Source organism: Eubalaena glacialis, chromosome 13 (genome assembly GCF_028564815.1).
Source record: "Eubalaena glacialis isolate mEubGla1 chromosome 13, mEubGla1.1.hap2.+ XY, whole genome shotgun sequence".
NCBI classification, from domain to species: domain Eukaryota; kingdom Metazoa; phylum Chordata; class Mammalia; order Artiodactyla; family Balaenidae; genus Eubalaena; species Eubalaena glacialis.
This window is the reverse complement of record NC_083728.1, coordinates 27,667,776-27,688,797: the sequence shown is the minus strand read 5'-3', so window position 1 is coordinate 27,688,797 and position 21,022 is coordinate 27,667,776. Positions and strand designations below refer to the sequence as shown.

General features: G+C 38.1%; 1 protein-coding gene across 5 annotated transcripts in view; it reads left to right on the top strand.

The window, feature by feature from the left end:
* The window catches only part of TPX2 (TPX2 microtubule nucleation factor), a 57,636-nt gene that overhangs the window by 22,283 nt on the left and 14,331 nt on the right, over nucleotides 1–21,022 (top strand). For 3 of the 5 annotated variants that reach the window (XM_061210329.1, XM_061210327.1, XM_061210328.1), the window contains 8 exons: nucleotides 1,811–1,937; nucleotides 9,028–9,156; nucleotides 10,048–10,176; nucleotides 11,727–11,848; nucleotides 12,818–12,969; nucleotides 14,179–14,350; nucleotides 16,359–16,497; nucleotides 17,321–17,537. In XM_061210329.1, the coding sequence (XP_061066312.1) occupies nucleotides 1,811–1,937; nucleotides 9,028–9,156; nucleotides 10,048–10,176; nucleotides 11,727–11,848; nucleotides 12,818–12,969; nucleotides 14,179–14,350; nucleotides 16,359–16,497; nucleotides 17,321–17,537 (1,187 nt within the window). The remainder of the gene's footprint in view (nucleotides 1–1,810; nucleotides 1,938–9,027; nucleotides 9,157–10,047; nucleotides 10,177–11,726; nucleotides 11,849–12,817; nucleotides 12,970–14,178; nucleotides 14,351–16,358; nucleotides 16,498–17,320; nucleotides 17,538–21,022) is intronic. The other 2 variants (XM_061210330.1, XM_061210331.1) reach the window with 2 other exon arrangements.

Genomic DNA, 21,022 nt, shown 5'->3' with positions numbered 1-21,022 from the left:
AATTATTGCCACCCCGTTTTTTTTTTATTTCCATTTGCATGGAATACTCTTTTCCATCCCCTCACCTTCAGTCTGAGTGTGTCTTTAGATCTGAAGTGAGTCTCTTGTAGGCAGCATATATGTGGGTCTTGTTTTTGTATCCATTCAGCCACTTTGTGTCTTTTGATTGAAACATTTAGTCCATCTGCATGTAAAGTAATTATTGATATGTATCTACTTATCACCATTTTGTTAATTGTTTTTGGGTTGTTTTTGTATGTCAGGTTTTGTTCCTTTGTTCTTTTTTTGTTCTCTTACCTTGTGGTTTGATGACTGTCTTTAGTGTTATATTTGGATTCCTTCTCTTTTTGTGTGTGTGTGTACCTATTATAGATTTTTGGTTTGTGATTACCGTGAGGTTTATATTTATCAATCTGTATATCTCTTTGATTATTTTAAGTTGCTGATCTCATAATTTCAAATGCATTTTAACAACCCAGCATTTGTACTCTCCTCCCCGTATGATTACTGTTTTGACATCATATTTTACATCTGATTGTTTCGTGTATCCCTTAACTGCTTATTGTAGATACAGATGATTTTACTACTTTTGTCTTTTAACCTTCCTATTAGCTTTGTATGTGGTTGATTTACTACTTTTACTGTATATTTGCCTTTACCAATGAGATATTTCCTTTTGTGTAATGTTCATGTTTCTAGTTGTGGTCTTTTCTTTTTCACTTAGTGAAGTCCCTTTAACATTTCTTATAAAGCTGCCTTTGGTAGTGCTGAATTCTTTTAGCTTTTGCTTGTCTGTAAAACTTTTTTTTTTTTTTTAAATTATTTATTTAATTATTTATTTATTTATGGCTCTGTTGGGTCTTCGCTTCTGTACGAGGGCTCTCTCTAGTTGCGGCAAGTGGGGGCCACTTTTCATCGCAGTGCGCGGGCCTCTCACCGTTGCGGCCCCTCTTGCTGCGGAGCACAGGCTCCAGACGCGCAGGCTCAGTAATTTGTGACTCACGGATCTAGCTGCCCCACGGCACGCGGGATCCTCCCAGACCAGGGCTCGAACCCGTGTCCCCTGCACTGGCAGGCAGACTCCCAACCACTGCGCCACCAGGGAAGCCCGTCTGTAAAACTTTTGATGTGTCCATCAAATCTGAATGAGAGCCTTGCTGGGGAAAGTATTCTTGGTTGTAGGTTTTTCCCTTTCATCACTTTAAATATATTGTGCCACTTCCTTCTGGCCTGCAGTTTCTGCTGAAAAGTCAGCTGATAGCCTTATGGGAGTTTCCTTGTATGTAACTTGTTGGTTTTTCCTTGCTACTTTTAATATAGAATTGCAGATTAAAAGATTTTTTTCTTGACTTCTCTGAAGGCACTGTTCTGTTATCTTTTATCGTCCTGTGTTACTGATGAGGAATTCAGCTTATCCTATTTTCCTTCCTTAGGTGATTTCTTTTTCTCTGTGGAAGCTTTCAGAATTTTATCTTTTTAAAATGTCATGAGAAGATGTTAAAAAAAATGTCATGAGAATGTGTTTGGGATACTTTTTTCTGAGGTGATGCCTTAGGCTGGCAAATAGGCAGGCCCTGGATACTTCATTTCTGCTTCAACCAAAGTAGCTTTTATAAATTGCTCTTCTGCATAAGATTTCACTGCTTAGGAGGGATACACACACACACACACACAAAATTTGCAATCTAGAATTCTGTATTAAGTCATATATATATATATATATATATATATATATATACACACATGTATCTCTCATCTCCAACTCATTTCCTTGGCATTTGAGTACTGACTAGTTTTTGCTCTCTTGCAGTTGACAACACTTATAACAAAGAGGCAGAAAAAGAAAACCTGGTGGAAGAGTCCATTCCAACAAATGTTTGTTCTTCTCTGAAAGTCAAAGGAACCACATCAAGAAATATTCTAGCTCAGCCTCAGAGGTAAGACTGTTTTGGTGTTCAAAAGTGGTGGTTATATTAATAATGTTCAAAGAAGAGTTACTGGAGCACCTACTATGTGTCCCATACTACATTAGACTCTTCATGTTACCTTATTTAATCTTCATAACATTTATGAGTTGTAGTTAACATGCTTAATTTATAGATAAGGGCTCAGAGGTACTAAGTTGCATGCCCAAGGCAGATTTATTTCAGAGACAGGATTCAGACTGATCACATTGGTTCCAAAGTCCTTGCTATTTGCGCTGTCAACATGGGTTGCCATTTACATTTACTTGTATGGATATGTGGCAGGGTTTTTTTTTTTTTCCTGTGTATAGGTTGTAAATACACTTCATAAGGGCAAGTGTCATGTATCCTTAGTACCTAACAGTGTCTTGCAGGAGCAAAGCTGAATAAAGTCTTGAGTGAAGGGGTGGATGGATGGGTGGGGTAAGCTGTACTCTTGGCACTAGGAGCCTCTGAAAATCTAACGTCTTTGAATGTTGCACTTTGTATCAGTATCCTCTTTTTAACCAAAACAAAGCTGTTAGTCTTAATGTTAGTTGCCTTCAGATGGCACTAATCAAAAGATTATTTGAATTAGATTTTTAAAAACTTTCACTTGGGAGTTCCTGGTGGTCCAGTGGTTAGGACTCAGCACTTTCACTGCCATGGCCTGGGTTCAATCCCTGGTCGGGGAACTAAGATTCCACAAGCTGCACAACATGGCCAAAAAAAAAAAAAAAAAAAAACTTTCACCATCTAATAATTACCACTCACCCATAGAGTTTAAATTCCAGGACTGGGGACTTCCTTGGTGTCCAGTGGCTAAGATTCCACGCTCCCTATGCAGGGGGCCCGGGTTAGTTCCCTGGCCAGGGAACTAGATCCCACATGCTGCAACTAAGAGTTCGTATGCCACAACTAAAGATTCCATATACCACAACTAAAAGATCCCGTATGCTGCAATGAATATCCCAAGTGCCGCAACTAAGACCCGGTGCAGCCAAATAAACAAATAAATATTTAAAAATAAATAAATAAATTCCAGAACTATTTAATGCTTTATACTTTGATGTCAACAATATTGAGGAATGGCAGGGTATTTATAATACTATTGCTCAGAAGTAATGAAATTACCCTTTACAAAGCCTCATGCTGGTATAAGGGGATCATCTTTTGAAGATGGTATCATACATGCTTATTTTAATCTTTTCTTGTGAAGAAGCCCCTTTTGATTGAAAAATTCTGTGAGATTCAACCAGCTATCACAGGAGATTTAAGAGATTGCTACAGGTTGATTCTATGGTTTCTGTTCCATGTTTAGATTGTTAAGTCCCTATGGAAAAGGGACCCAGTATCCTATAGATTCCTTCAGAGTCCAAGATAGTGCTAGTATCTTGGCTTCTGCATTTTGAATATGTATATGATTACTAAAATTGCCCCACATTCTGAATGAATTTTTGAATGCTTTTTGGAAATGATGGTATGACAGAAAGCCAGCTGTTCACAGAGTCAGAAGACCTGAATTGTTTTTGTTTCGTTTGTTTTAAAGGCAGGTATCTCTACTACTCAAAACCTTAGTTTACTGAGAATAACCGTCTCTCTCAGGCTTATTGCAAGAAATGGCCAAATAGGATAACATGTGGTAGTAGTTTGTAAATGAGGCTGCATTATGAAAATGCATAAAGAGGTAAAACATTAGTGCCATTTATCTTAGATCTCAGATTTATCTTAGTCTAGGGATGCCTAATCTAGAAAAGAATAGCAGATGGAATAGGAAGGTATAGATGATCATACAGATTTCCTACTATTTTCTTCTCACATGATTTTGATGGATAAGCTAAAAGATGGCCAAAACTCCTTTGACTCAGAATAGTTAAAAGTCAATAAGGCCTTAGTCTATAATAATAATTTTTCCATACAGGTGTTGCTTTACCACATATATTTTTAAAATAAATTTATTTATTTATTTATTTATTTATTTTTGGCTGCATTGGGTCTTCGTTGCTGTGCGTGGGCTTTCTCTAGTTGTGGCGAGCGGGGCTACTCTTTGTTGCAGTGTACGGGCTTCTCATTGCGGTGGCTTCTCTTGTTGCGGAGCATGGGCTCTAGGCGCGCAGGCTTCAGTAGCTGTGGCTCGAGGGCTCTAGAGTGCAGGCTCAATAGTTGTGGTGCACGGGCTTAGTTGCTCCACAGCATGTGGGATCTTCCCAGACGAGGGCTCGAACCCGTGTCTCCTGCATTGGCAGGCAGATTCTTAACCACTGCGCCACCAGGGAAGCCCCACATATATGTTTTAATTTTTATAGTCTCATCCCTTAGCAACTTCTCCCTAAAGACATTCAGCAATTCTTCTCTTGACTTTATAATATCATTGTATATTGAATTTAAGTAGTGGTCCAAAATGGCCATGTCTTCATGTACTTTGCCTTCTTTCCTTCTAATTTTTAATGAAACCCTGTCCATTAAAAAAAAATTAACTAATTTTATTGGGGTATAATTTGCATGTAGTAAAATGTACAGCTCTTGAGGGCACAGTCTGATTAGTTTTGACAAGTCTATAATGCAACCACGATACCAATATAGAACAAATTCCATCACCTCAGAACATTCCCTCATTCCTCTCCCTTTAAAGTCAACTTTTACTGTTCTTTCTGCCTTCTCACTTTGCTGCCTTCCACCCAGAGGCAGTCACTGTTCTGATTTCTGTCACCATGGATTAACTTTGCCTGTTCTAGATATTTTTATAAATGGAATTGTATAGTATGTACTCTTTTATATCTGAGTTCTTTCACTTAGCATGTGCTTTTGAGATTCATTCATGTCATTGCATGTATTAATATTTTGTTCCTTTTTATTGCTGATAATAAATTCTGTTGGATGGATATACCACAGTTTATCCATTAACCAGTTGAGGACATTTGAGTTGTTTCCAGTTTGGGGTTATTATAAATAAAGCTGCTATGAGTAGTTTGCTTATAGATTTTTGTGAGGACATGTTTCTCTTGGGTGAATACCTAGGAGTGAAATTGCTGGACTGTACTGCTAAGTGTATGTTTATAAGAAACAGAATTTTTCCAAAGTGACTGTACCATTTTACATTCCCATTAGCAGTATATGAGAGTATCAGTTGCTCCATATCCTGGCCAACACTTGGTATTGTCAGTCTTTTTAATGATATTTCATTGTATTTTTTAAAAATAAATTTATTTATTTATTTATTTATTTTTGGCTACGTTGGGTCTTCGTTGCTGTGCTCAGGCTTTCTGTAGTTGCAGCGAGCAGAGGCTACTCTTCGTTGTGATGCGGTGTGCGGGCTTCTCATTGTGGTGGCTTCTCGTTGTGGAGCACGGGCTCTAGGCGCGTGGGCTCAGTAGTTGTGGAACGTAGGCTCAGTAGTTGTGGCACGTGGGCTTAGTTGCTCTGCGGCATGTGGGATCTTCCCGGACCAAGGCTGGAACCCGTGTCCCCTGCATTGGCAGGCAGATTCTTAACCACTGCGCCACCAGGGAAGTCCCTCATTGTGTTTTTAATTTGTATTTTTCTGATGACTGATGATGTTGATCACATTTTCATGTGATTACTGGCCATTCATATATCTGCATATACAATTGTTTTTTCAGTCTGGCTCCCTGGAGTCTCCCCTGTGCCTGAAAATGTTAGCGGTCAGCCAAGACCGAGTAGAGTTTATCCTCAGGCTTAAGTGTTCATCCTCTCTGGTTCTCTTGCTTCTCATTTTGCCTCTAAATTTCCAGTTGTTTTGCCAGCCCTAATGTTTGTCTTCTGATACCTAAAGCTAGTAAGACTTTAGCTGTGTGCCATTCTACTATATACACATTGCGGAATGCACTGAATCAAAAAAAACCCAGCGAACTCACCAGTCTTACCTAGTGCATTTATGTCTTTTAAGGATGGACACCTCACCAGTTTCTGCTTTTTCACTGGGCCCCCCAGTCTCCTCTAAACATGCATAGTTAGCATATATAGTAATACATAGGAATTTGTGCAGAGTTTTGGCTCAGACTTCGGGTGATACCTTTTCTGTAGCTCTTTCACTTTCGGGACTTTCCTCCTAAGTTTCCAGCTGCTGTACTGGCCTGAATTCTGTCTTCCATTATCTATGGCCAGTGAGATTAGAGTTTTCTGCTGCTGGAGCTGCGGCATTTGGGGTGTGCCCTCAGGCAAAAAAGCTACTAACTCATAACTCTTAACCTTTGTAGTTGCTTTTCATGGATAAATGTTTCTCTTTTTTCTGCCTGCTTTTGGTCACTTTTCAGTGCCTTCAAATAGTCATATTTTTATATATTGTGTACATTTTGTAATAATATGCAAGAAGATTTGCATGATAAATGCACTCTGCATTACTCCATGTAATTGTTTTTATGAGTACTTTTAGAGATTGATATGAAATTATTTGCAGATGAAAGATCTGAAATTTGGGATTTGCTTCAAAAGCTGGGGAGGGTGGGTGGATGGAAGGAAAATTGACAGTGTGATTGGCTATAAGTTGAAATTTTTAAAGCTGAATGATGAGTAGTACCTGGTGGTTCATTATATTATTCTCTTCACTTTTTACTAAGTTTTAAATTCTTTATGATAAAGATTTTAAAATTAGATTGCTCTATGCAATCTAATAAAAATTTGAATATATACTAATACATCTTAAGACTTGAGAGAAATTAAACAAGATCTAAATAAATGGCAGGACATAACCATGTTCATGGTTTGAGAGACTCAATAATGTAAATATGTCAAATCTCCTTATCTGATATATAGATTCAATGCACTCTCTGCAAAAATCCCAAAGGTTTTCATTTTGGACATTGATAAATTGATGGTAAAATTTATACAGAAATGCAAAGGTCCAAGAATAGTCAAAATACTTTTGAAGTGTCTAGTAGATAGCAATATTATAAAGCTACAGTAATTAAGACTTTGTGGTATTACCCAAGGATAAATGAGACCAATGGAATCAAATAAAAGCTTACTGTCTCATATATGGACACAATATATGACAAATGTAGTACTGCAGACCTTTGGGGAGAGGGTGTTTTTATTTTTCCCCCTTCAATAAACAATGATTGGACAATGGATAGCCACATAAAACAAAATGAGACTTAGCCCCTACCTCACTCCATAGAAAACAGTCAGTACAAGGTGGATTGTAGATCTAAATGTGAAAGCTAAAGCTCATGTAAGGAAATATAGGAGAATATCTTCATGACCTTGGAATAAGGAAAGATTTCTTAAATAGAATCCACACAGAAGAACACTGACATGCTTTTAGGGAAGGAGGTTGTTGTATTTGAGCATATTTGTCTAATCAGATGATAACCATAAGGAGAGTGAAAAGCCAACCCCCAGATTGGGAGGAGATATTTGTAACACTAAAAACCTACAAAGGCCCTCATATTCACAGAATATAAAGAATTCCTACTAATCAATTAGAAAAGGATTGACAATGCAGTAGAAAACAACCAAGAGACTTAACTAGCACTTTATGAAAGAGGATGGCCAAATGACCAGTAAACATGTGGAAAGGTGCTCAGTCTCACTGGGAAAAGCAAATTAAAACCACAATGAGTTTCTACTCTGTACCAATTTATATGATTAAAATTAAGTCATCTGACAATACTGAGTGTTTTGGAGAATGTAGAGCAGTGTAGACTTTTATAAATTAGGCAGTGTAAGCATAAATTGGTACAAGCACCTTGGAAAATAACTTTAGTTGATAAACCAATGTCTATCAATGACCTAGCGATCTTACAATTTAACATACCCAACAACAATGTGTACATCAAGAGACATTATGTGAGAATCAACAGTAGGCTGGATAAATAATGGTATGTTCCTACAATGAATGTTACACAGCATTGAAAATCAGTGAATTAGAACTACGTGAGTCAATGTGGTTGAATCTCACAAACATAATGTTGAGTAAAATAAACCAAGACAGAAAAAATGCTTGCAGTAGTCTGATTTTTTTTTTTAATTAATTAATTTATTTTTATTTATTTATTTTTGGCTGCGTTGGGTCTTCCTTGCTGCGTGCGTGCTTTCTCCAGTTGCGGTGAGCGGGGGCTACCCTTCGTTGCGGTGCGTGGGCTTCTCATTGCGGTGGCTTCTCTTGTTGCGGAGCACGAGCTCTAGGTGCGCGGGCTTCAGTAGTTGGGGCACGAGGACTCAGTAGTTGTGGCTTTTGGGCTCTAGAGCGCAGGCTCAGTAGTTGTGGCACACGGGCTTCATTGCTCCGCGGCATGTGGGAACTTCCCGGACCAGGGCTTGAACCCTTGTCCCCTGCATTGGCAGGCGGATTCTTAACCACTGCGCCACCAGGGAAGCCCAGTAGTCTGATTATTACGTAATGTTTTTTGTTTCCTTTCCAAACTAACAGACCATGTTTATGGAATGCATGGTAAAATGATAAAGAAAAAGTAATCATTACTGTAAAAGTCAAGATAGCATCTGCTGCCATTGTTTTGTTTCTTAGTCTATGTGGTGATTTCATGAGTCTTCACTTTGTAATCATTTAACTTAATTTTTGTTTTGTGTACTTTTTGTTATGTGTTATATATTTTAACAAAAATAGGGGGCCATGGCTAAAAGAAAGAGGAGAAAATAAACACTTGGTAGTAAATTTCCAGGAGATCTGATTTCTAATTTTAAGTCTGACAGCAACTAGCTGTGTAACAGGGTCAAGTTACCTCATCTTTTTTTACTTTTACTCATAATTCCAAAAGGAGGAAGTTGTACTAGGTGATTGCCAGTGCCTTTTTACAAAATTAAATCAGCTCTATTGAGGTCTAATTTACAAACACCAATGCACTTAAGTATCAACATTTTATGGTGAATTTTCAAAAACTATCAGCAAGACAAGAAGGTATTAGATTTTTAGAGCAGAAATAATACCACTTTTTTTTTAGAGCAGAAATAATACTTTTTATAGCCCTTTGTAGTTTGACATATTTTCACATTTCTGAGGAGTATTCATTACAAATGAATACAAAGAAGATATTACAAAATATCCACAAATTTGACTATATAATGTATTCATTACAAATAAGTTTTGTCGATTCTTCTACCATAGAAGATCTCTTAGGCTCTCTGCTCAGAAGAATTTGGAACAGAAAGAAAAACATCATGTACAAATGAAAGCCAAGAGATGTGCTACTCCTGTAATCATCAATGAAATTCCACCCTCCAAAAAAATGAAAGTGTAAGTAGCCACAGCTTCTGTCTGTTGACATAGATTTTACCCTGTTTGCTCCTATGGTAATAGCAAGCAGAATACATGGTGCTTGTTCTTATTTTTATCAGTTAGGAATGTATTTTGCTGAAGGTAATAGCCTATTTAACTAGAGAGGTTTAAAGAATAGTGATTTATTTGCTTCACAGAAGTCTGAAAGTAGTTTGCTGCTAGCTTTGGTTCAATGACATCTCTTTGAGTCTTAGTTTTTTTTTTCATACTTGTTGCTCAAGATGGCTGCTCTGTGTTTCTTAGCTTCTTCTTTGTGCTTGTTGCCTCATTATCTGAAGATAGCTGCTATATCTCTAGGTATCATATCCATGTTTGAGAGAAGAAGAAGAAGGGTCTGGCAAAGAAAGAGGGGCAGCACCCATATCAGGAAAGTGAAATATTTTCCAGAAACGCTTATGTTATACCTCAGTTGACTGAACTGTAAATTAGATCCCCTCTAGTTGCAGTAGAGACCCTTGAAGCAAGTACAATACTTTTGCCTTCATACATTGCTGCCCCAAACAAAATTGGGTTTCTGTTAATAAGAAAGAAAGTGGAATAAATATTGAGAAGACAACTAGCTGTCTGGCATTTGTTCATTTGATGATGAGCAGTTGGAATCTCTTCCTGCCCTCTTGAACCATCACCAGACAACTCTTACCCTGACTTCTTTTGGCATTCTCAAAGTTTACCCATTGTAGCCATTGGTATATATGATCTGATGATACTATTGGAAGAATCTTGCTGTTGAAACATGGTTGTTGTCCTGAAGAATGAGAAAATTTAAGCCATGTGTGGTAGATCTGGGGAGGAGGGTAGAGCTGGATATGCTGTAGGGAATTGAGAGAATATTGTCCTTTTCAACTCAAGTTCTCACAATAAAAAGAAGCCAGAGGAAGAGGAAGAAGGCAGTGCTCATCAAGATACTTCTGAAAAGAATGAGTCTTCCCCAGAGAAAGCCAAGGGCAGACATACTGTGCCTTGTATCCCACCTGTAAGGTATGATTCTATCCTGAATTTCAGCTTTAGAGTCAGTAGAGTAAAATTACAAATGGGTACATCTACAGTCTGTTTGATGCACATGGAGCTTGGGAAACTCTGAAAGCCGTAACCATGGTAAGGTAAATTGTTTTATGTCCTTGTGGGTGCTTGAGTCTTACAGATTGAAAAAAATTAACTATTAAAACAAACGTAAAAGAAACATAGAAGGAAAAAGTTAGTGAAGGTTCTTACTACCTAAATTGAACAGTTTTTATTTTGCCAAGCTCCCTTCTGGACTTTACTCAAGTAAAATACATATTTTTACAATCAGTGTGTAAGCAATCTTTGGGTTCTGCTTTATTCACTCGCTATGAGACTGTTTTATTTTCTGTACTGCTACAAAATCTTCACATTTACCCTTTTTTTGATAGATTGTTAGCATTCTATCAAATTATATTTAACTACTTCCTGTTGAAAATAATGTTTCCGATTTTTCACTATTATGAGGAATCAATGAACATCTTTACAGGCAGATCCTTTTCTTTGAGTAGTCTCCTCAGGAAAAGGAAAGAGAAATTCCTTGATCTAAGATTATGGTCAGTTTTCTGGCTGTTGATATTTATTGCTAATTTTATTTCCGAAATGAATGTGTGAATTTACAGTGCCATCAACTTTGAATGAATATTTTTATTTCCTTGTAGTCTCATCTGCATTGAATTTTTTTTACTTTAAAAATTGTTTCAAATTTAACTGATATGTTGATGGCATCAAATTATTTTAATTTTTATGTGTTTGCTGACAAGATTGTATAACTGTTATTGTAAGCATCTTTTCCAAAGTTCCTCTTGGGTGAATCATCTGTTTCCTTTTCTATTTATCTATAAGTGGTCTTAGTGATGTTCTCATTACTAAGAATGGCTACTTTATTTTATTGTTATTTTTTTTTTAAGAATGGCTACTTTAAATTGAACTTGTGCTATGTGTCCAGTATTTCAGAAACATTATCTGTTTTAATAGTCACAAGTATTCTGTGAGAACAAGTATTCATATTACCCATTTTATATTGGAGAAAACTGAGGCTCACAGAGGTTAAATAGTTTTCTCAAGATCACATAGGCAGAAAATGAAACAACAGGGTTGGGATTTGAATTCTGGTTGGCTTTACTCCTAAGTCTGTTCTCTCTATCACAGTATATATTTTATGTATATTAACCTCTTGCCATGTTTGTTGAAAATATTACTACTGGTATTTTAGTTTTAGTTTTTCTTGTGGCATAAAAGTTAATCATTATATAGTCAAATTTGTGGATATTTTGTAATATCTTCTATAGTCTATTTTAGCTGTTTTTTCAGAAACTTTTTCAATATTTTAGAATAAATTTTGTATCTTTTTTTCATAGTGTTATCTAAGTTAATATCAATTTATTAGGTAATACTTTTTGGTTTTGTTGGTTATTTTATCACAGGTTAAAAATCTAATCTATATAATGCCTTTAGATTTTTTTAACCACTGAGTCACTTTCTCCTCTCCTCTCCTCTGTCATCTCCTTTACTGATTTGCCTTTTAGGCAGAAGATTCTAAAAAGTACTGAGGAGCAGGAGTTGGAGAAGAGAATGAAAATGCAGCAAGAGGTGGTAGAGATGCGGAAAAAGAATGAAGAATTCAAGAAATTTGCTCTTGCAGGAGCAGGTCAGCTTGGTTCTGATTGAGTCTGATTTATGAGGGGGTGCTTCTCATAATCTTGGTAGGGTTTTTAAAGTCTCTAAAGCACAAAAGTCTTTCTTGGTCAGTAGTCAGCATAAAAAGATATGTTTATTTAGAAACCTGGACATGGGTACCATTCATATCCCAGTGATCATTCCCTAGAACATTTTACATATGTTGGTCCTTTCTTAGAGCATGCTGTTCCTCTCCATCTCTAACTGAAGAAGTCACACCCATCTTTTGAGGCCTTTTTCCATGAGTTCTTACCTCATTTCTCTAAGTGCAGTTAATTCCTCCCTCCTTTTTTCTCGTAATTCTTCTTCTTTGTATTAGAGTAAGAAGGAACTAGGATTGAGACAGAAGATAGAGCAGTTGGGCAGACCAGTTTTTTGTTATTGTCTTCCCATTTTATCCTAGTCAGAGGAAAAGACAGCTGAGTGAATCCAGTTGTAGTTGTGGAGGAAAGTATGACTGAGAGAGCTGAAGGGATCAGAGTTCTGCTTTGCTTTGGCATAATTATTATTGGTGGAGTCAAAGCTGTGAAGCTCTGCTTACTGGGTTGAAAAGCATCTCTGGAGTTTATAGGGTATCCCTCTTAGAGATGCTTAGTTAAGTGTGCTTTTAAAGTCAATTCATAGCTTTTCCTATCAAAAGTATTCCAGTTTCTCTGTCTCCAGAGCTATGACCACAACTGGGAGGTGGGATTCTTCTCCCCTGTGCTACCTTATTACAGTTTGCCTCTGACCGAAAGGCCTCAAACCCAATAGTGCTAAATGAATAAGGCACATATATTGGTGTCCCTGAGGACTGTTTCATGTGTTGGCTTGTATGTAGAGAGTGAACAAAGTTAGATCCATGGTAATAGAAATACCAAAAGGACTGGATAAAAGGAGACTTACTTTATGTTCTCTATTCTTAGTATTATCTGTGTGTTTTACTCTGCTCCTCACTCAGGGCTCCCTGTGAAGAAATCAGTGAGCCAGGTAACCAAATCAGTTGACTTCCACTTCCTCACAGATGAGCGAATCAAACAACATCCTAAGAACCAGGAGGAGTATAAGGAAGTGAACTTTACATCTGAACTGCGAAAGCATCCTCCATCTCCTGTAAGTTGATAGACTAAATTAATATTCTTGTTAATAATTCAGTGAGGATTCCGGTGTAGTATTTGTGGTCACTACTTACAATAATATAATTGAGAGAAGCATATGTTTTTGAGTTAAGATAGATCTAAATCCTCACTTTGCCCCTGTTAGCTGTGTAATCTTGGATAAATCACTCTATGTCTCTGGGAAGCATCTTATCAAGTTGCTGTGAAAACTGAATTGAGAATGTACACAAAACACATAGAATTATGTGTGGCAAATCGTAGGTACAGGCTTGTTACAGCTTGTGCTATTACAAAATTTGTGAAAAAATCTTGTGTCTGCAAAGTTGTGTGCAAAATATAACAGGGTTTATGGGGAAAATGGGATTGGGGCAGACCACTCAAATCCAGTTTTGTTACCAGAGCACTAACAAAAACAGTAACAATCCTAAATAAAAATGCTAGCACTAAGAATTTCTCCTTGCATTTGCAGTCACCATCATCACTTGTTGAAGTCAGTCCTTTGCAGTCTTAAATCCTGGGGTTGTGCTTCTTCCTTTGGGACGTAAGTCCTTGAAGAATTTTGTTTCCAATCAGAGACCAATTTTATCAAAATTAATGACCCAAAGAGTAGGCTTCTTCATCAGTCAGTTTTTGGTAGGATGTGTGGAGAGAATTTGATTCAGGCAGCTGCCTGACCTGATTCAGATCCAGAAGCCCAATTAAAAATTTTTAAATGGGACTGGGGATGGGATACCTTTGCAGCTTTTTTCGCTTCTAAGAAAACTTGCTCTTGATTGCTTCAAAACATTAACATGCTTGGGGAAAATCACCTTATGTACTCTTACAGAACAGATAATTTGTTAAGGACTAGATGCTTTCTCCCCCTTTTTATTTTATTTTTATTTTTATTTTTAAATTTTTTTGGCCACGCTGTGTGGCTTGTGGGATCTTAGTTCCCCAACCAGGTATTGAACCCGCGCCTCCTGCAGTGGAAGCACAGAGTCCTAACCACTGGACCGCCAGGGAATTCCCCTCTCCCCCTTTTTAAAAGATGGGAATAGACTGTTTATAACCCTTGCTCAAGGACTGACAACTTAAGAAGAATAATCATCTTGGCTTTACACAGGCCCTTTTTCTTTTGATCCTTTGTACTGAGTTTGTGGCTTGTGGTAGATCTGAGCTCTTCCATAACACTTCATTTGGGGAACAACTTCTTTCTTTTCAGGCCCGAGTGACTAAGGGATGCACCATTGTTATGCCTTTCAACCTGTCCCAGGGAAAGAAAAGAACATTTGGTGAGACGGCTTCTACGTATGTGCCCCTTGCACAGCAGGTTGAAGCCTTCCATAAACGAACCCCTAACAGATATCACTTGAGGAGCAAGAAGGATGATATTAGTAAGTTTCTTTCCAGTATCATACCTGGCTGGAGCCTCCCCTAGAATTCCCTTTCCTTACATCTTAGGCGCAAATTTGCCTTTAGTTGAAATCCTCACTTTTGAACTAAAGCATGGCATGTTCCTGTACGCAGACAACAGATGTATACATAGTTGAGCATTTCTCAAACCACCCAGCTATCTGTCCACTTATACCCATCAACCACCTTGATCCTCCTGATCAATAATTGGCCAAGGGGAATTAAGTTAACCTGAGATGTCATTACACATCAAGGCTATCTTTACCATGTGTCAGTGTACATTTACTCACCTACAGAAAATGAAAGCATTCCATTCACTTAAGGTTGTGTGCTTTTTGTTCAGCGATTCAATAAATGTTTTACCACTACAAAGCAGACACTCTGTGTGGTGTAGGGAGTATAGAGGTGAGCAAAACAGACTTGGTGCTACTCAACATCAAGTTTCTAATTCAGTGAGACAGATAAACAAATAGATCATTACAAATTATGGTAAGTGCTGTGCATGTGGAGGGAGATGTAAGAATCAAGGGAGGTGCGAGATAGGGAGAGCAGGTCTAGGTCTGTATGCTGAGAAGTCCTTAGCAGGGAAAGAAGATGAAGATAGAGGAGAGAAAAGAGATAACCGATGATTAAGTCCCTGTGCAGGCAGGTAGGAGAGGGATACTTAGCACAAGTGGAGTGATTGTTCTTTGAAAGGAGGGTGGAAGAGAGCAATGGGTGCAGATGCTGCTGAGTTTGATCTATATTTCTGTTTTTGTGCCAGTACCATGAAGAGGCTGTCTTTTCTCCATTGTATATTTTTGTACTGGTGAGTTTGTAGATTTGGTGGTGAACAGATAAGAGTAATCTAATCTAATAGCATCTATCTTTATGAAAATAATTCCTACGAAAAGAAGGTAAAGAAGTTTGAGGAGTGGAGGTGTGGTATACAATAGTTGTCAAGAGTGTAGGGTAGTATTCTGGATAAAGCAGAATCCTTTTGTTTTGACTTTGAAGGTTTCTAAATTTTTTCTGCCTTTGCATAGGCACTGTTTAGTGCTATGTTAGGTAGCCAGATGAATTCCTTTAAGGACAGCATTTCCTAATATTGTTATTATGTTCTAGTAACCATTTGTCAGATTTTATATTATGAAGATAATGAAATGTCTTTCTTTATTCTAATGGAAATGTAAATATTAACCATGACTTTCCAAATAATACATGACTGTTAGAGTCTTATATACATTGCTCTTAGAATCTTGGTCCTGGCAAATAGAAAAATTATTTTCTGCAATTTTTATTTAAAACTTTGTACTGTTATAGCTCAAAAATAGTTATATGTATACTTGAAGGCTGGCTTATTTCTAAAATAAGTAGATTTGGTTTCCATCTCCCACTGTTAGGTAATAAGGTCTAAATTAGAAGATTCATTCTATGTAATTATGAAAATTGACAAGGTTGCTCCTGGCCAGATAAATCAATATTTTCTATGAGTGGTGGTGATGATCTTAATATTGATGCTTTGACTTAGTTTTTTCTTACTTTTTCCATTTGACTTTCTGTGAGAGGTGGTCTTGATGTTTTGATGTAGACACTTTTAGGGAATTCATAATATTGGGAGTTATTACTTGGTCTTTAGAAAGGCCTTATTTTAAAGCTGGAATAAGTGAAAATCTTATTTGTCAATAACAAGCAAAATAGTTGGCACTGTCACTAGAAAGTCAGTACAGGCCTGTGCAGTGAAAAGGAATCCATCAGACATAAATGGATTTCAGATTCAGAAGATGATAGCAGAGTTTACCCAAGGGCTACCTTCATCATACTCTTCAATAAAGAGTGACAGGGGAGAAGGGACTGAATGTTTATCAGATTGACTGACATGAGCTGAGCTGAGTGTAGAGGGCCAGCCACTCTGTGGTTTGGCATCTCTGGGCTGCCTAGCTGAGTCAGCACCTACAGGTAAACGGGGTCTTGGAGAGCTAAGTGAATGTCTGTGGTCTCGGTTTACAGCTCTGTTACCCTCCAAATCTGTGGCCAAGATATGCAGAGACCCACAGACTCCTGTGCTGCAAACCAAACAGCGTGCAAGACCTGTGACCTGCAAAAGTGCAGCGGAACAGGAGGCTGAGGAGCTCGAGAAACTGCAGCAGTAAGTTTCACTGCCAGTGTTTGAGGAGGAGTTCCAAGAACGTGCCTACTTTCTTTTCAGTTCTGTAAGGGGGACAGTTAACTATTTTTCTTGCCTTGGGAATTATGGCATTTGAGCTACAGGCTCTGCCTTGCCACTGTGATGAAAGGATTGAAAGAGGGAATATGGAGCTGTCCTGGAGTGTAAACTGGTAAAACACTATTGTGGAGGTTGCAGTGGGAGAACTCCAACAAGGAGTGTCCTCTGAGGTTAGTTTAGGTAGATCTCACCCTTTTATGGCTACCCAAGGGATTGTTACAGCTGTTATCAGTGGAGGGAGCTGGAACTTAATGTGATTAGAGCTAGAGTTTGTCTCCTGTATTCGTCTTTCTTCCTTCTTGTACTTTCTTTTTCTAAAAAAAATTATTTATTTATTTGGCTGCACCGCGTCTTAGTTGCAGCATGAGGGCTCTTTTAGTTGTGGCATGCGGGATCTAGTTCCCTGATCAGGGATCGAACCTGGACCCCCTGCATTGGGAGCTCAGAGTCTTAACCACTAGACCACCAGGGAAGTCCCCTTCTTTTACTTCTTTTTAAAAGGGGGAGTTTCCTCTTGCAGAGAGACCCCAATCTTTAAAGTGATGGGAATATTAGACTGTCTCATTTATTCTTTGCTCTAGAGGTAGAGATAATGGCTATGAAGAGAGTTGAAATTTTGCTGTGCATGATGGGTAATTTTAATGAGTATTATTTTTCTGGTTTTGGCCTACTTTGTTGTTTATGTAGTTTTCATTTTATTAAAAAAATATTTTTTGTGGTTGTCACTTAAACTCTCACCTTACAGATACAAATTCAAAGCACAGGAACTTGATCCCAGAATTCTTGAAGGTGGGCCCATCTTGCCTAAGAAACCTCCTGTGAAGCCATCCACTCAGCCTATTGGCTTTGATTTGGAAATTGAGAAGAGGATCCAGGAGCGAGAGTCAAAGAAGAAATTGGAGGATGAACACTTTGAATTTCATTCTAGGCCCTGCCCTACTAAGATCTTGGAAGATGTTGTGGTAAGAGTGGGGAGGCTCTGTGAGCTGGCAGAAGTGCCCTGCTCATGACCACAGATCCACCCATTCACAAATGTTTGAGTAGATACGTGATCAGGGCATCATATTAGGAGCTGTGGGTGATAAAGAGACATGTCAGAGGTGGATTTTGCTCTCAGGAAACTTAAAGTCCAGTAAGGGATACAGTATAGGTATAAATAATATAAAGAGTGACAGAAGTGCTCTAAGAGAGGTGACAGTTAAAAGTGCTGTAAGTATTCAAAGGAGATAATGATTTCTTCCAGATAGAAGGTTCAGGGAATGCTTTGTGGAGGAGGAAGCATTTGATCTGAGCCTTGGCAATGTATAGTAGTCGTCCTCATCATCGTCATCTTCCTGTCGTTACTGTCATGATAGCTGACACTTTCACTATGTGCCAGACACTGCTCCAAGCCCTTTTTGTATATTAACCCATTCATTTTGATCAGAACCCCTTCAGGTTGTCTACTCTAATTCTCACCAGTTTCAGATGAGGCACTTGAGGCACAGAGAGGTTAAATAGCATTCCTAGGGTACTCAGCTGGTAAGTAGTGGAACAAGTATAAGAATTCAGGCACTGTGGCTCCAGAGTTTGTGACCTTAACACTTCATTATATTGCCTCTCCACTCTATGGTGGAATTTGGACTTGTAGAAATGCAAATGAAATGGACTGGCCGAGCATTCCAGGCAGTGGGAGTAACATTAAAAAAGTCCAAAGGTGGAAAGCATGGGGTGGCTACTGGGAACTGTAAATGGGTCATTTAAGCTGGAGAAAAGAAGTATATCAAGAGGAGCAGCTGGAACCTAGATTAGAGAAGTGGGTTGTAGTTTGATGATGGGCTCACAGTCATGATTTTAGAGAAAATATACAATCCAGAAGAGATGCCACAGTCAGAGAAGAAGTAATGGAGTTCAGCACCTGCATAAGTGCAAAGATGGTTTTCAGGTATATTTCCGGGCAGATGGGGAAACATCCTTCTCCCAGTTTGGATCGCCTTGTGTCCAGGTACTAAGAACTGTTTTCCCATCCTCTTTCTTTTTGCTTATCCTTTAGGGTCCCCATAGTTTTAAGTGAAACTGTGCACCAATATCCAGTTGGCCCTCCTTACCCATAGGTTATGTATCTGCAGATTTAACTAACCATGGATTGAAAATATTCAGGAAAAAAACTAGAAAGTTCCAAAAAGCAAAACTTGAATTTGCTGCTCTCAGGCAGCTATTTACATAGCATTTACATTGTATTAGGTATTATAAGTAATCTAGAGATGACTTAAAGTATACAGGAGGATGTGCATAGGTTATATGTACATACTACACCAATGTAAAGGACTTGAGCATCTTCGAATTTTGGTATCTTTGGGGATCCTGGAACCAATTCCCTCAGGATACTGAGGGACAACTGTATTACCTTTGACTGGATATTTAGTTTTGTTTATTTTCTTAGCACTAAGTTAGAAGCAATCTGAAGTTATATTTTCCAGGCTTTAAAAAAAGCATGATGATGCTTACAAATGGTTCTTCCTCTCTTCCCTCCCCGATATCTTCTTTCAATTTGAGAACTTTCTGCACATGAGACCTCTTTTCTATTCACAATGCTTTTCTTTTTTCGTTTTCTCTTTTTCTTTCTTTTTTCTTTTTTGCTGTGATGCATACGTATGATAGGCCAGACTCTGTTACACAAACTTTTAAGAAACCTCTGCCCACTCAAGTGATTAGTCTCCAAGAGCTGTGCCTTCTTTGTCATTACCTGCTGAGGAAATTGTTCTGAATACAACAAGGGAACTGTAGTTTGTATGCAGACCTCAGAATCCTAGACCCAGAAGGGCTCAATGTTTTCATTTTACACATCAGAAACCCAAGGCCCAGAAAAGAGAAATGACTTCCATGAGGCTTCTGTAACGTGCATTTGGCACCTTACTTTTAATAACATCTTTTTCTCCAAGCTCCTGGCTTTTCTCCCTGCTACAAGTTTTTTGTTTTTTATTTAATTTACCTATCACCCTCTCGATTTTTACTGTATTCTTTGTATCTCATATACCAATATTGACTTTAATTGACTTTATATATTCTTAAAATCATCAACTCATTTTAAAAGTAATTTTAAGGGGAACATTTAAATCATTATGTAAATGGAAAATCAGTACTTTTTGCCATGAATAACAACAATAATAGCTAATACTTCTATAAAGCTTATGTGCCAAGTTTTATTCTAAGCTCTTTATATGATAACTTACTTAATTCTCATAACAACCCTATGAAGTAAACACTGTAGATACTATTATCAGTCTGTTTTGTAGAGGTTAGATAACTTGCCCAAGATCACAAACTAGCCAGTGGGAGAGCTGGGATCTGAATATGGTTCCAGGGTCCATGCTCTTGTGTTAAAATAGAAGGTACCTTTTAAACTGAAAGGTTCTTAGGAAAATACGTGATTATTTTTTAAAAAAACATGGTCTACATCCTACCTAACATCCTTTTCCATATCACCGGTAATACCTAAACTCCATTTTTAGAAACACTGATTTAGGAAATTGGTTTGGCAGTTTGTTGTACTTTGGAAATGTTGGGGTGAAGTGGTAAGTGGGGAAGGGTGACTAGAGTTCATTAGGAGTTAAGTGAGAACTTAGAGTAGCATTGTACCAGGTAAGGCCTTGTTGAGAATTCTGGATAAACAGATGAGCAAAACACTAGGTAAGTATGTTAGATGCTGCTGAATGGTTATGGTATGCTGTAGGGAAGTGATTGCCAAATCCAACTGGTTCTCAGAATCCTCTGGGATTTTATTATGTAAACAGATTTCCGGGCTCCACCCCTGGAGTTTTGCTTTGTTAGGTGCAGCATAGATTAGAGAGAGCCCTGATGAAGACCTTAGTGTCTGACACACAGTAAGCAGTCATGTTGTTAATAGTAATAACTATTGCATGCTTACGTTGTACTGAGTGTTTTGGGCAGATTATCTTATTTATTTCTCATAACAACTCTTAAGAGATAATGTTCTATTTTTAACCCTACTTTTCAGATGAGGAAAGAGATGCTGAGAGGTGTCTAGTATGCAGAACCAGGATTTGAACCTGTCATCTCCTTAAACACTGTTATTCTACCCCACAATGCTGTTATCATTGTTTATTTTGGCAAATGCAGTTTTTGAGTTTGATGCTGGCTCTTTGCAGCTCTCTCCCTACTGAAATTTCCAGTGACATCACTTCAACTTTTGGATTCTAGAGAAGCAAAGCATAAAAGGAGGCAAAGATGTATTTATTCCCTTCCACTCTCTTCATTTTTTAGAAAGGGAGGCTTTGAAAGAAGAATGTGGCTTGCCCACAGAAACGTTTTTAAAAGTTGGTGGCAGAACTGAGGTTAGGTGTCTTAACTTCTAGTGTTGGACTCTCAGGCAGCAGAAGAGCCTGCCTCCCAGAGTCCAAATGCAGCTGTCTGTCTGCCACTGTTGTCCCCATCCGTGTCCCCTGGT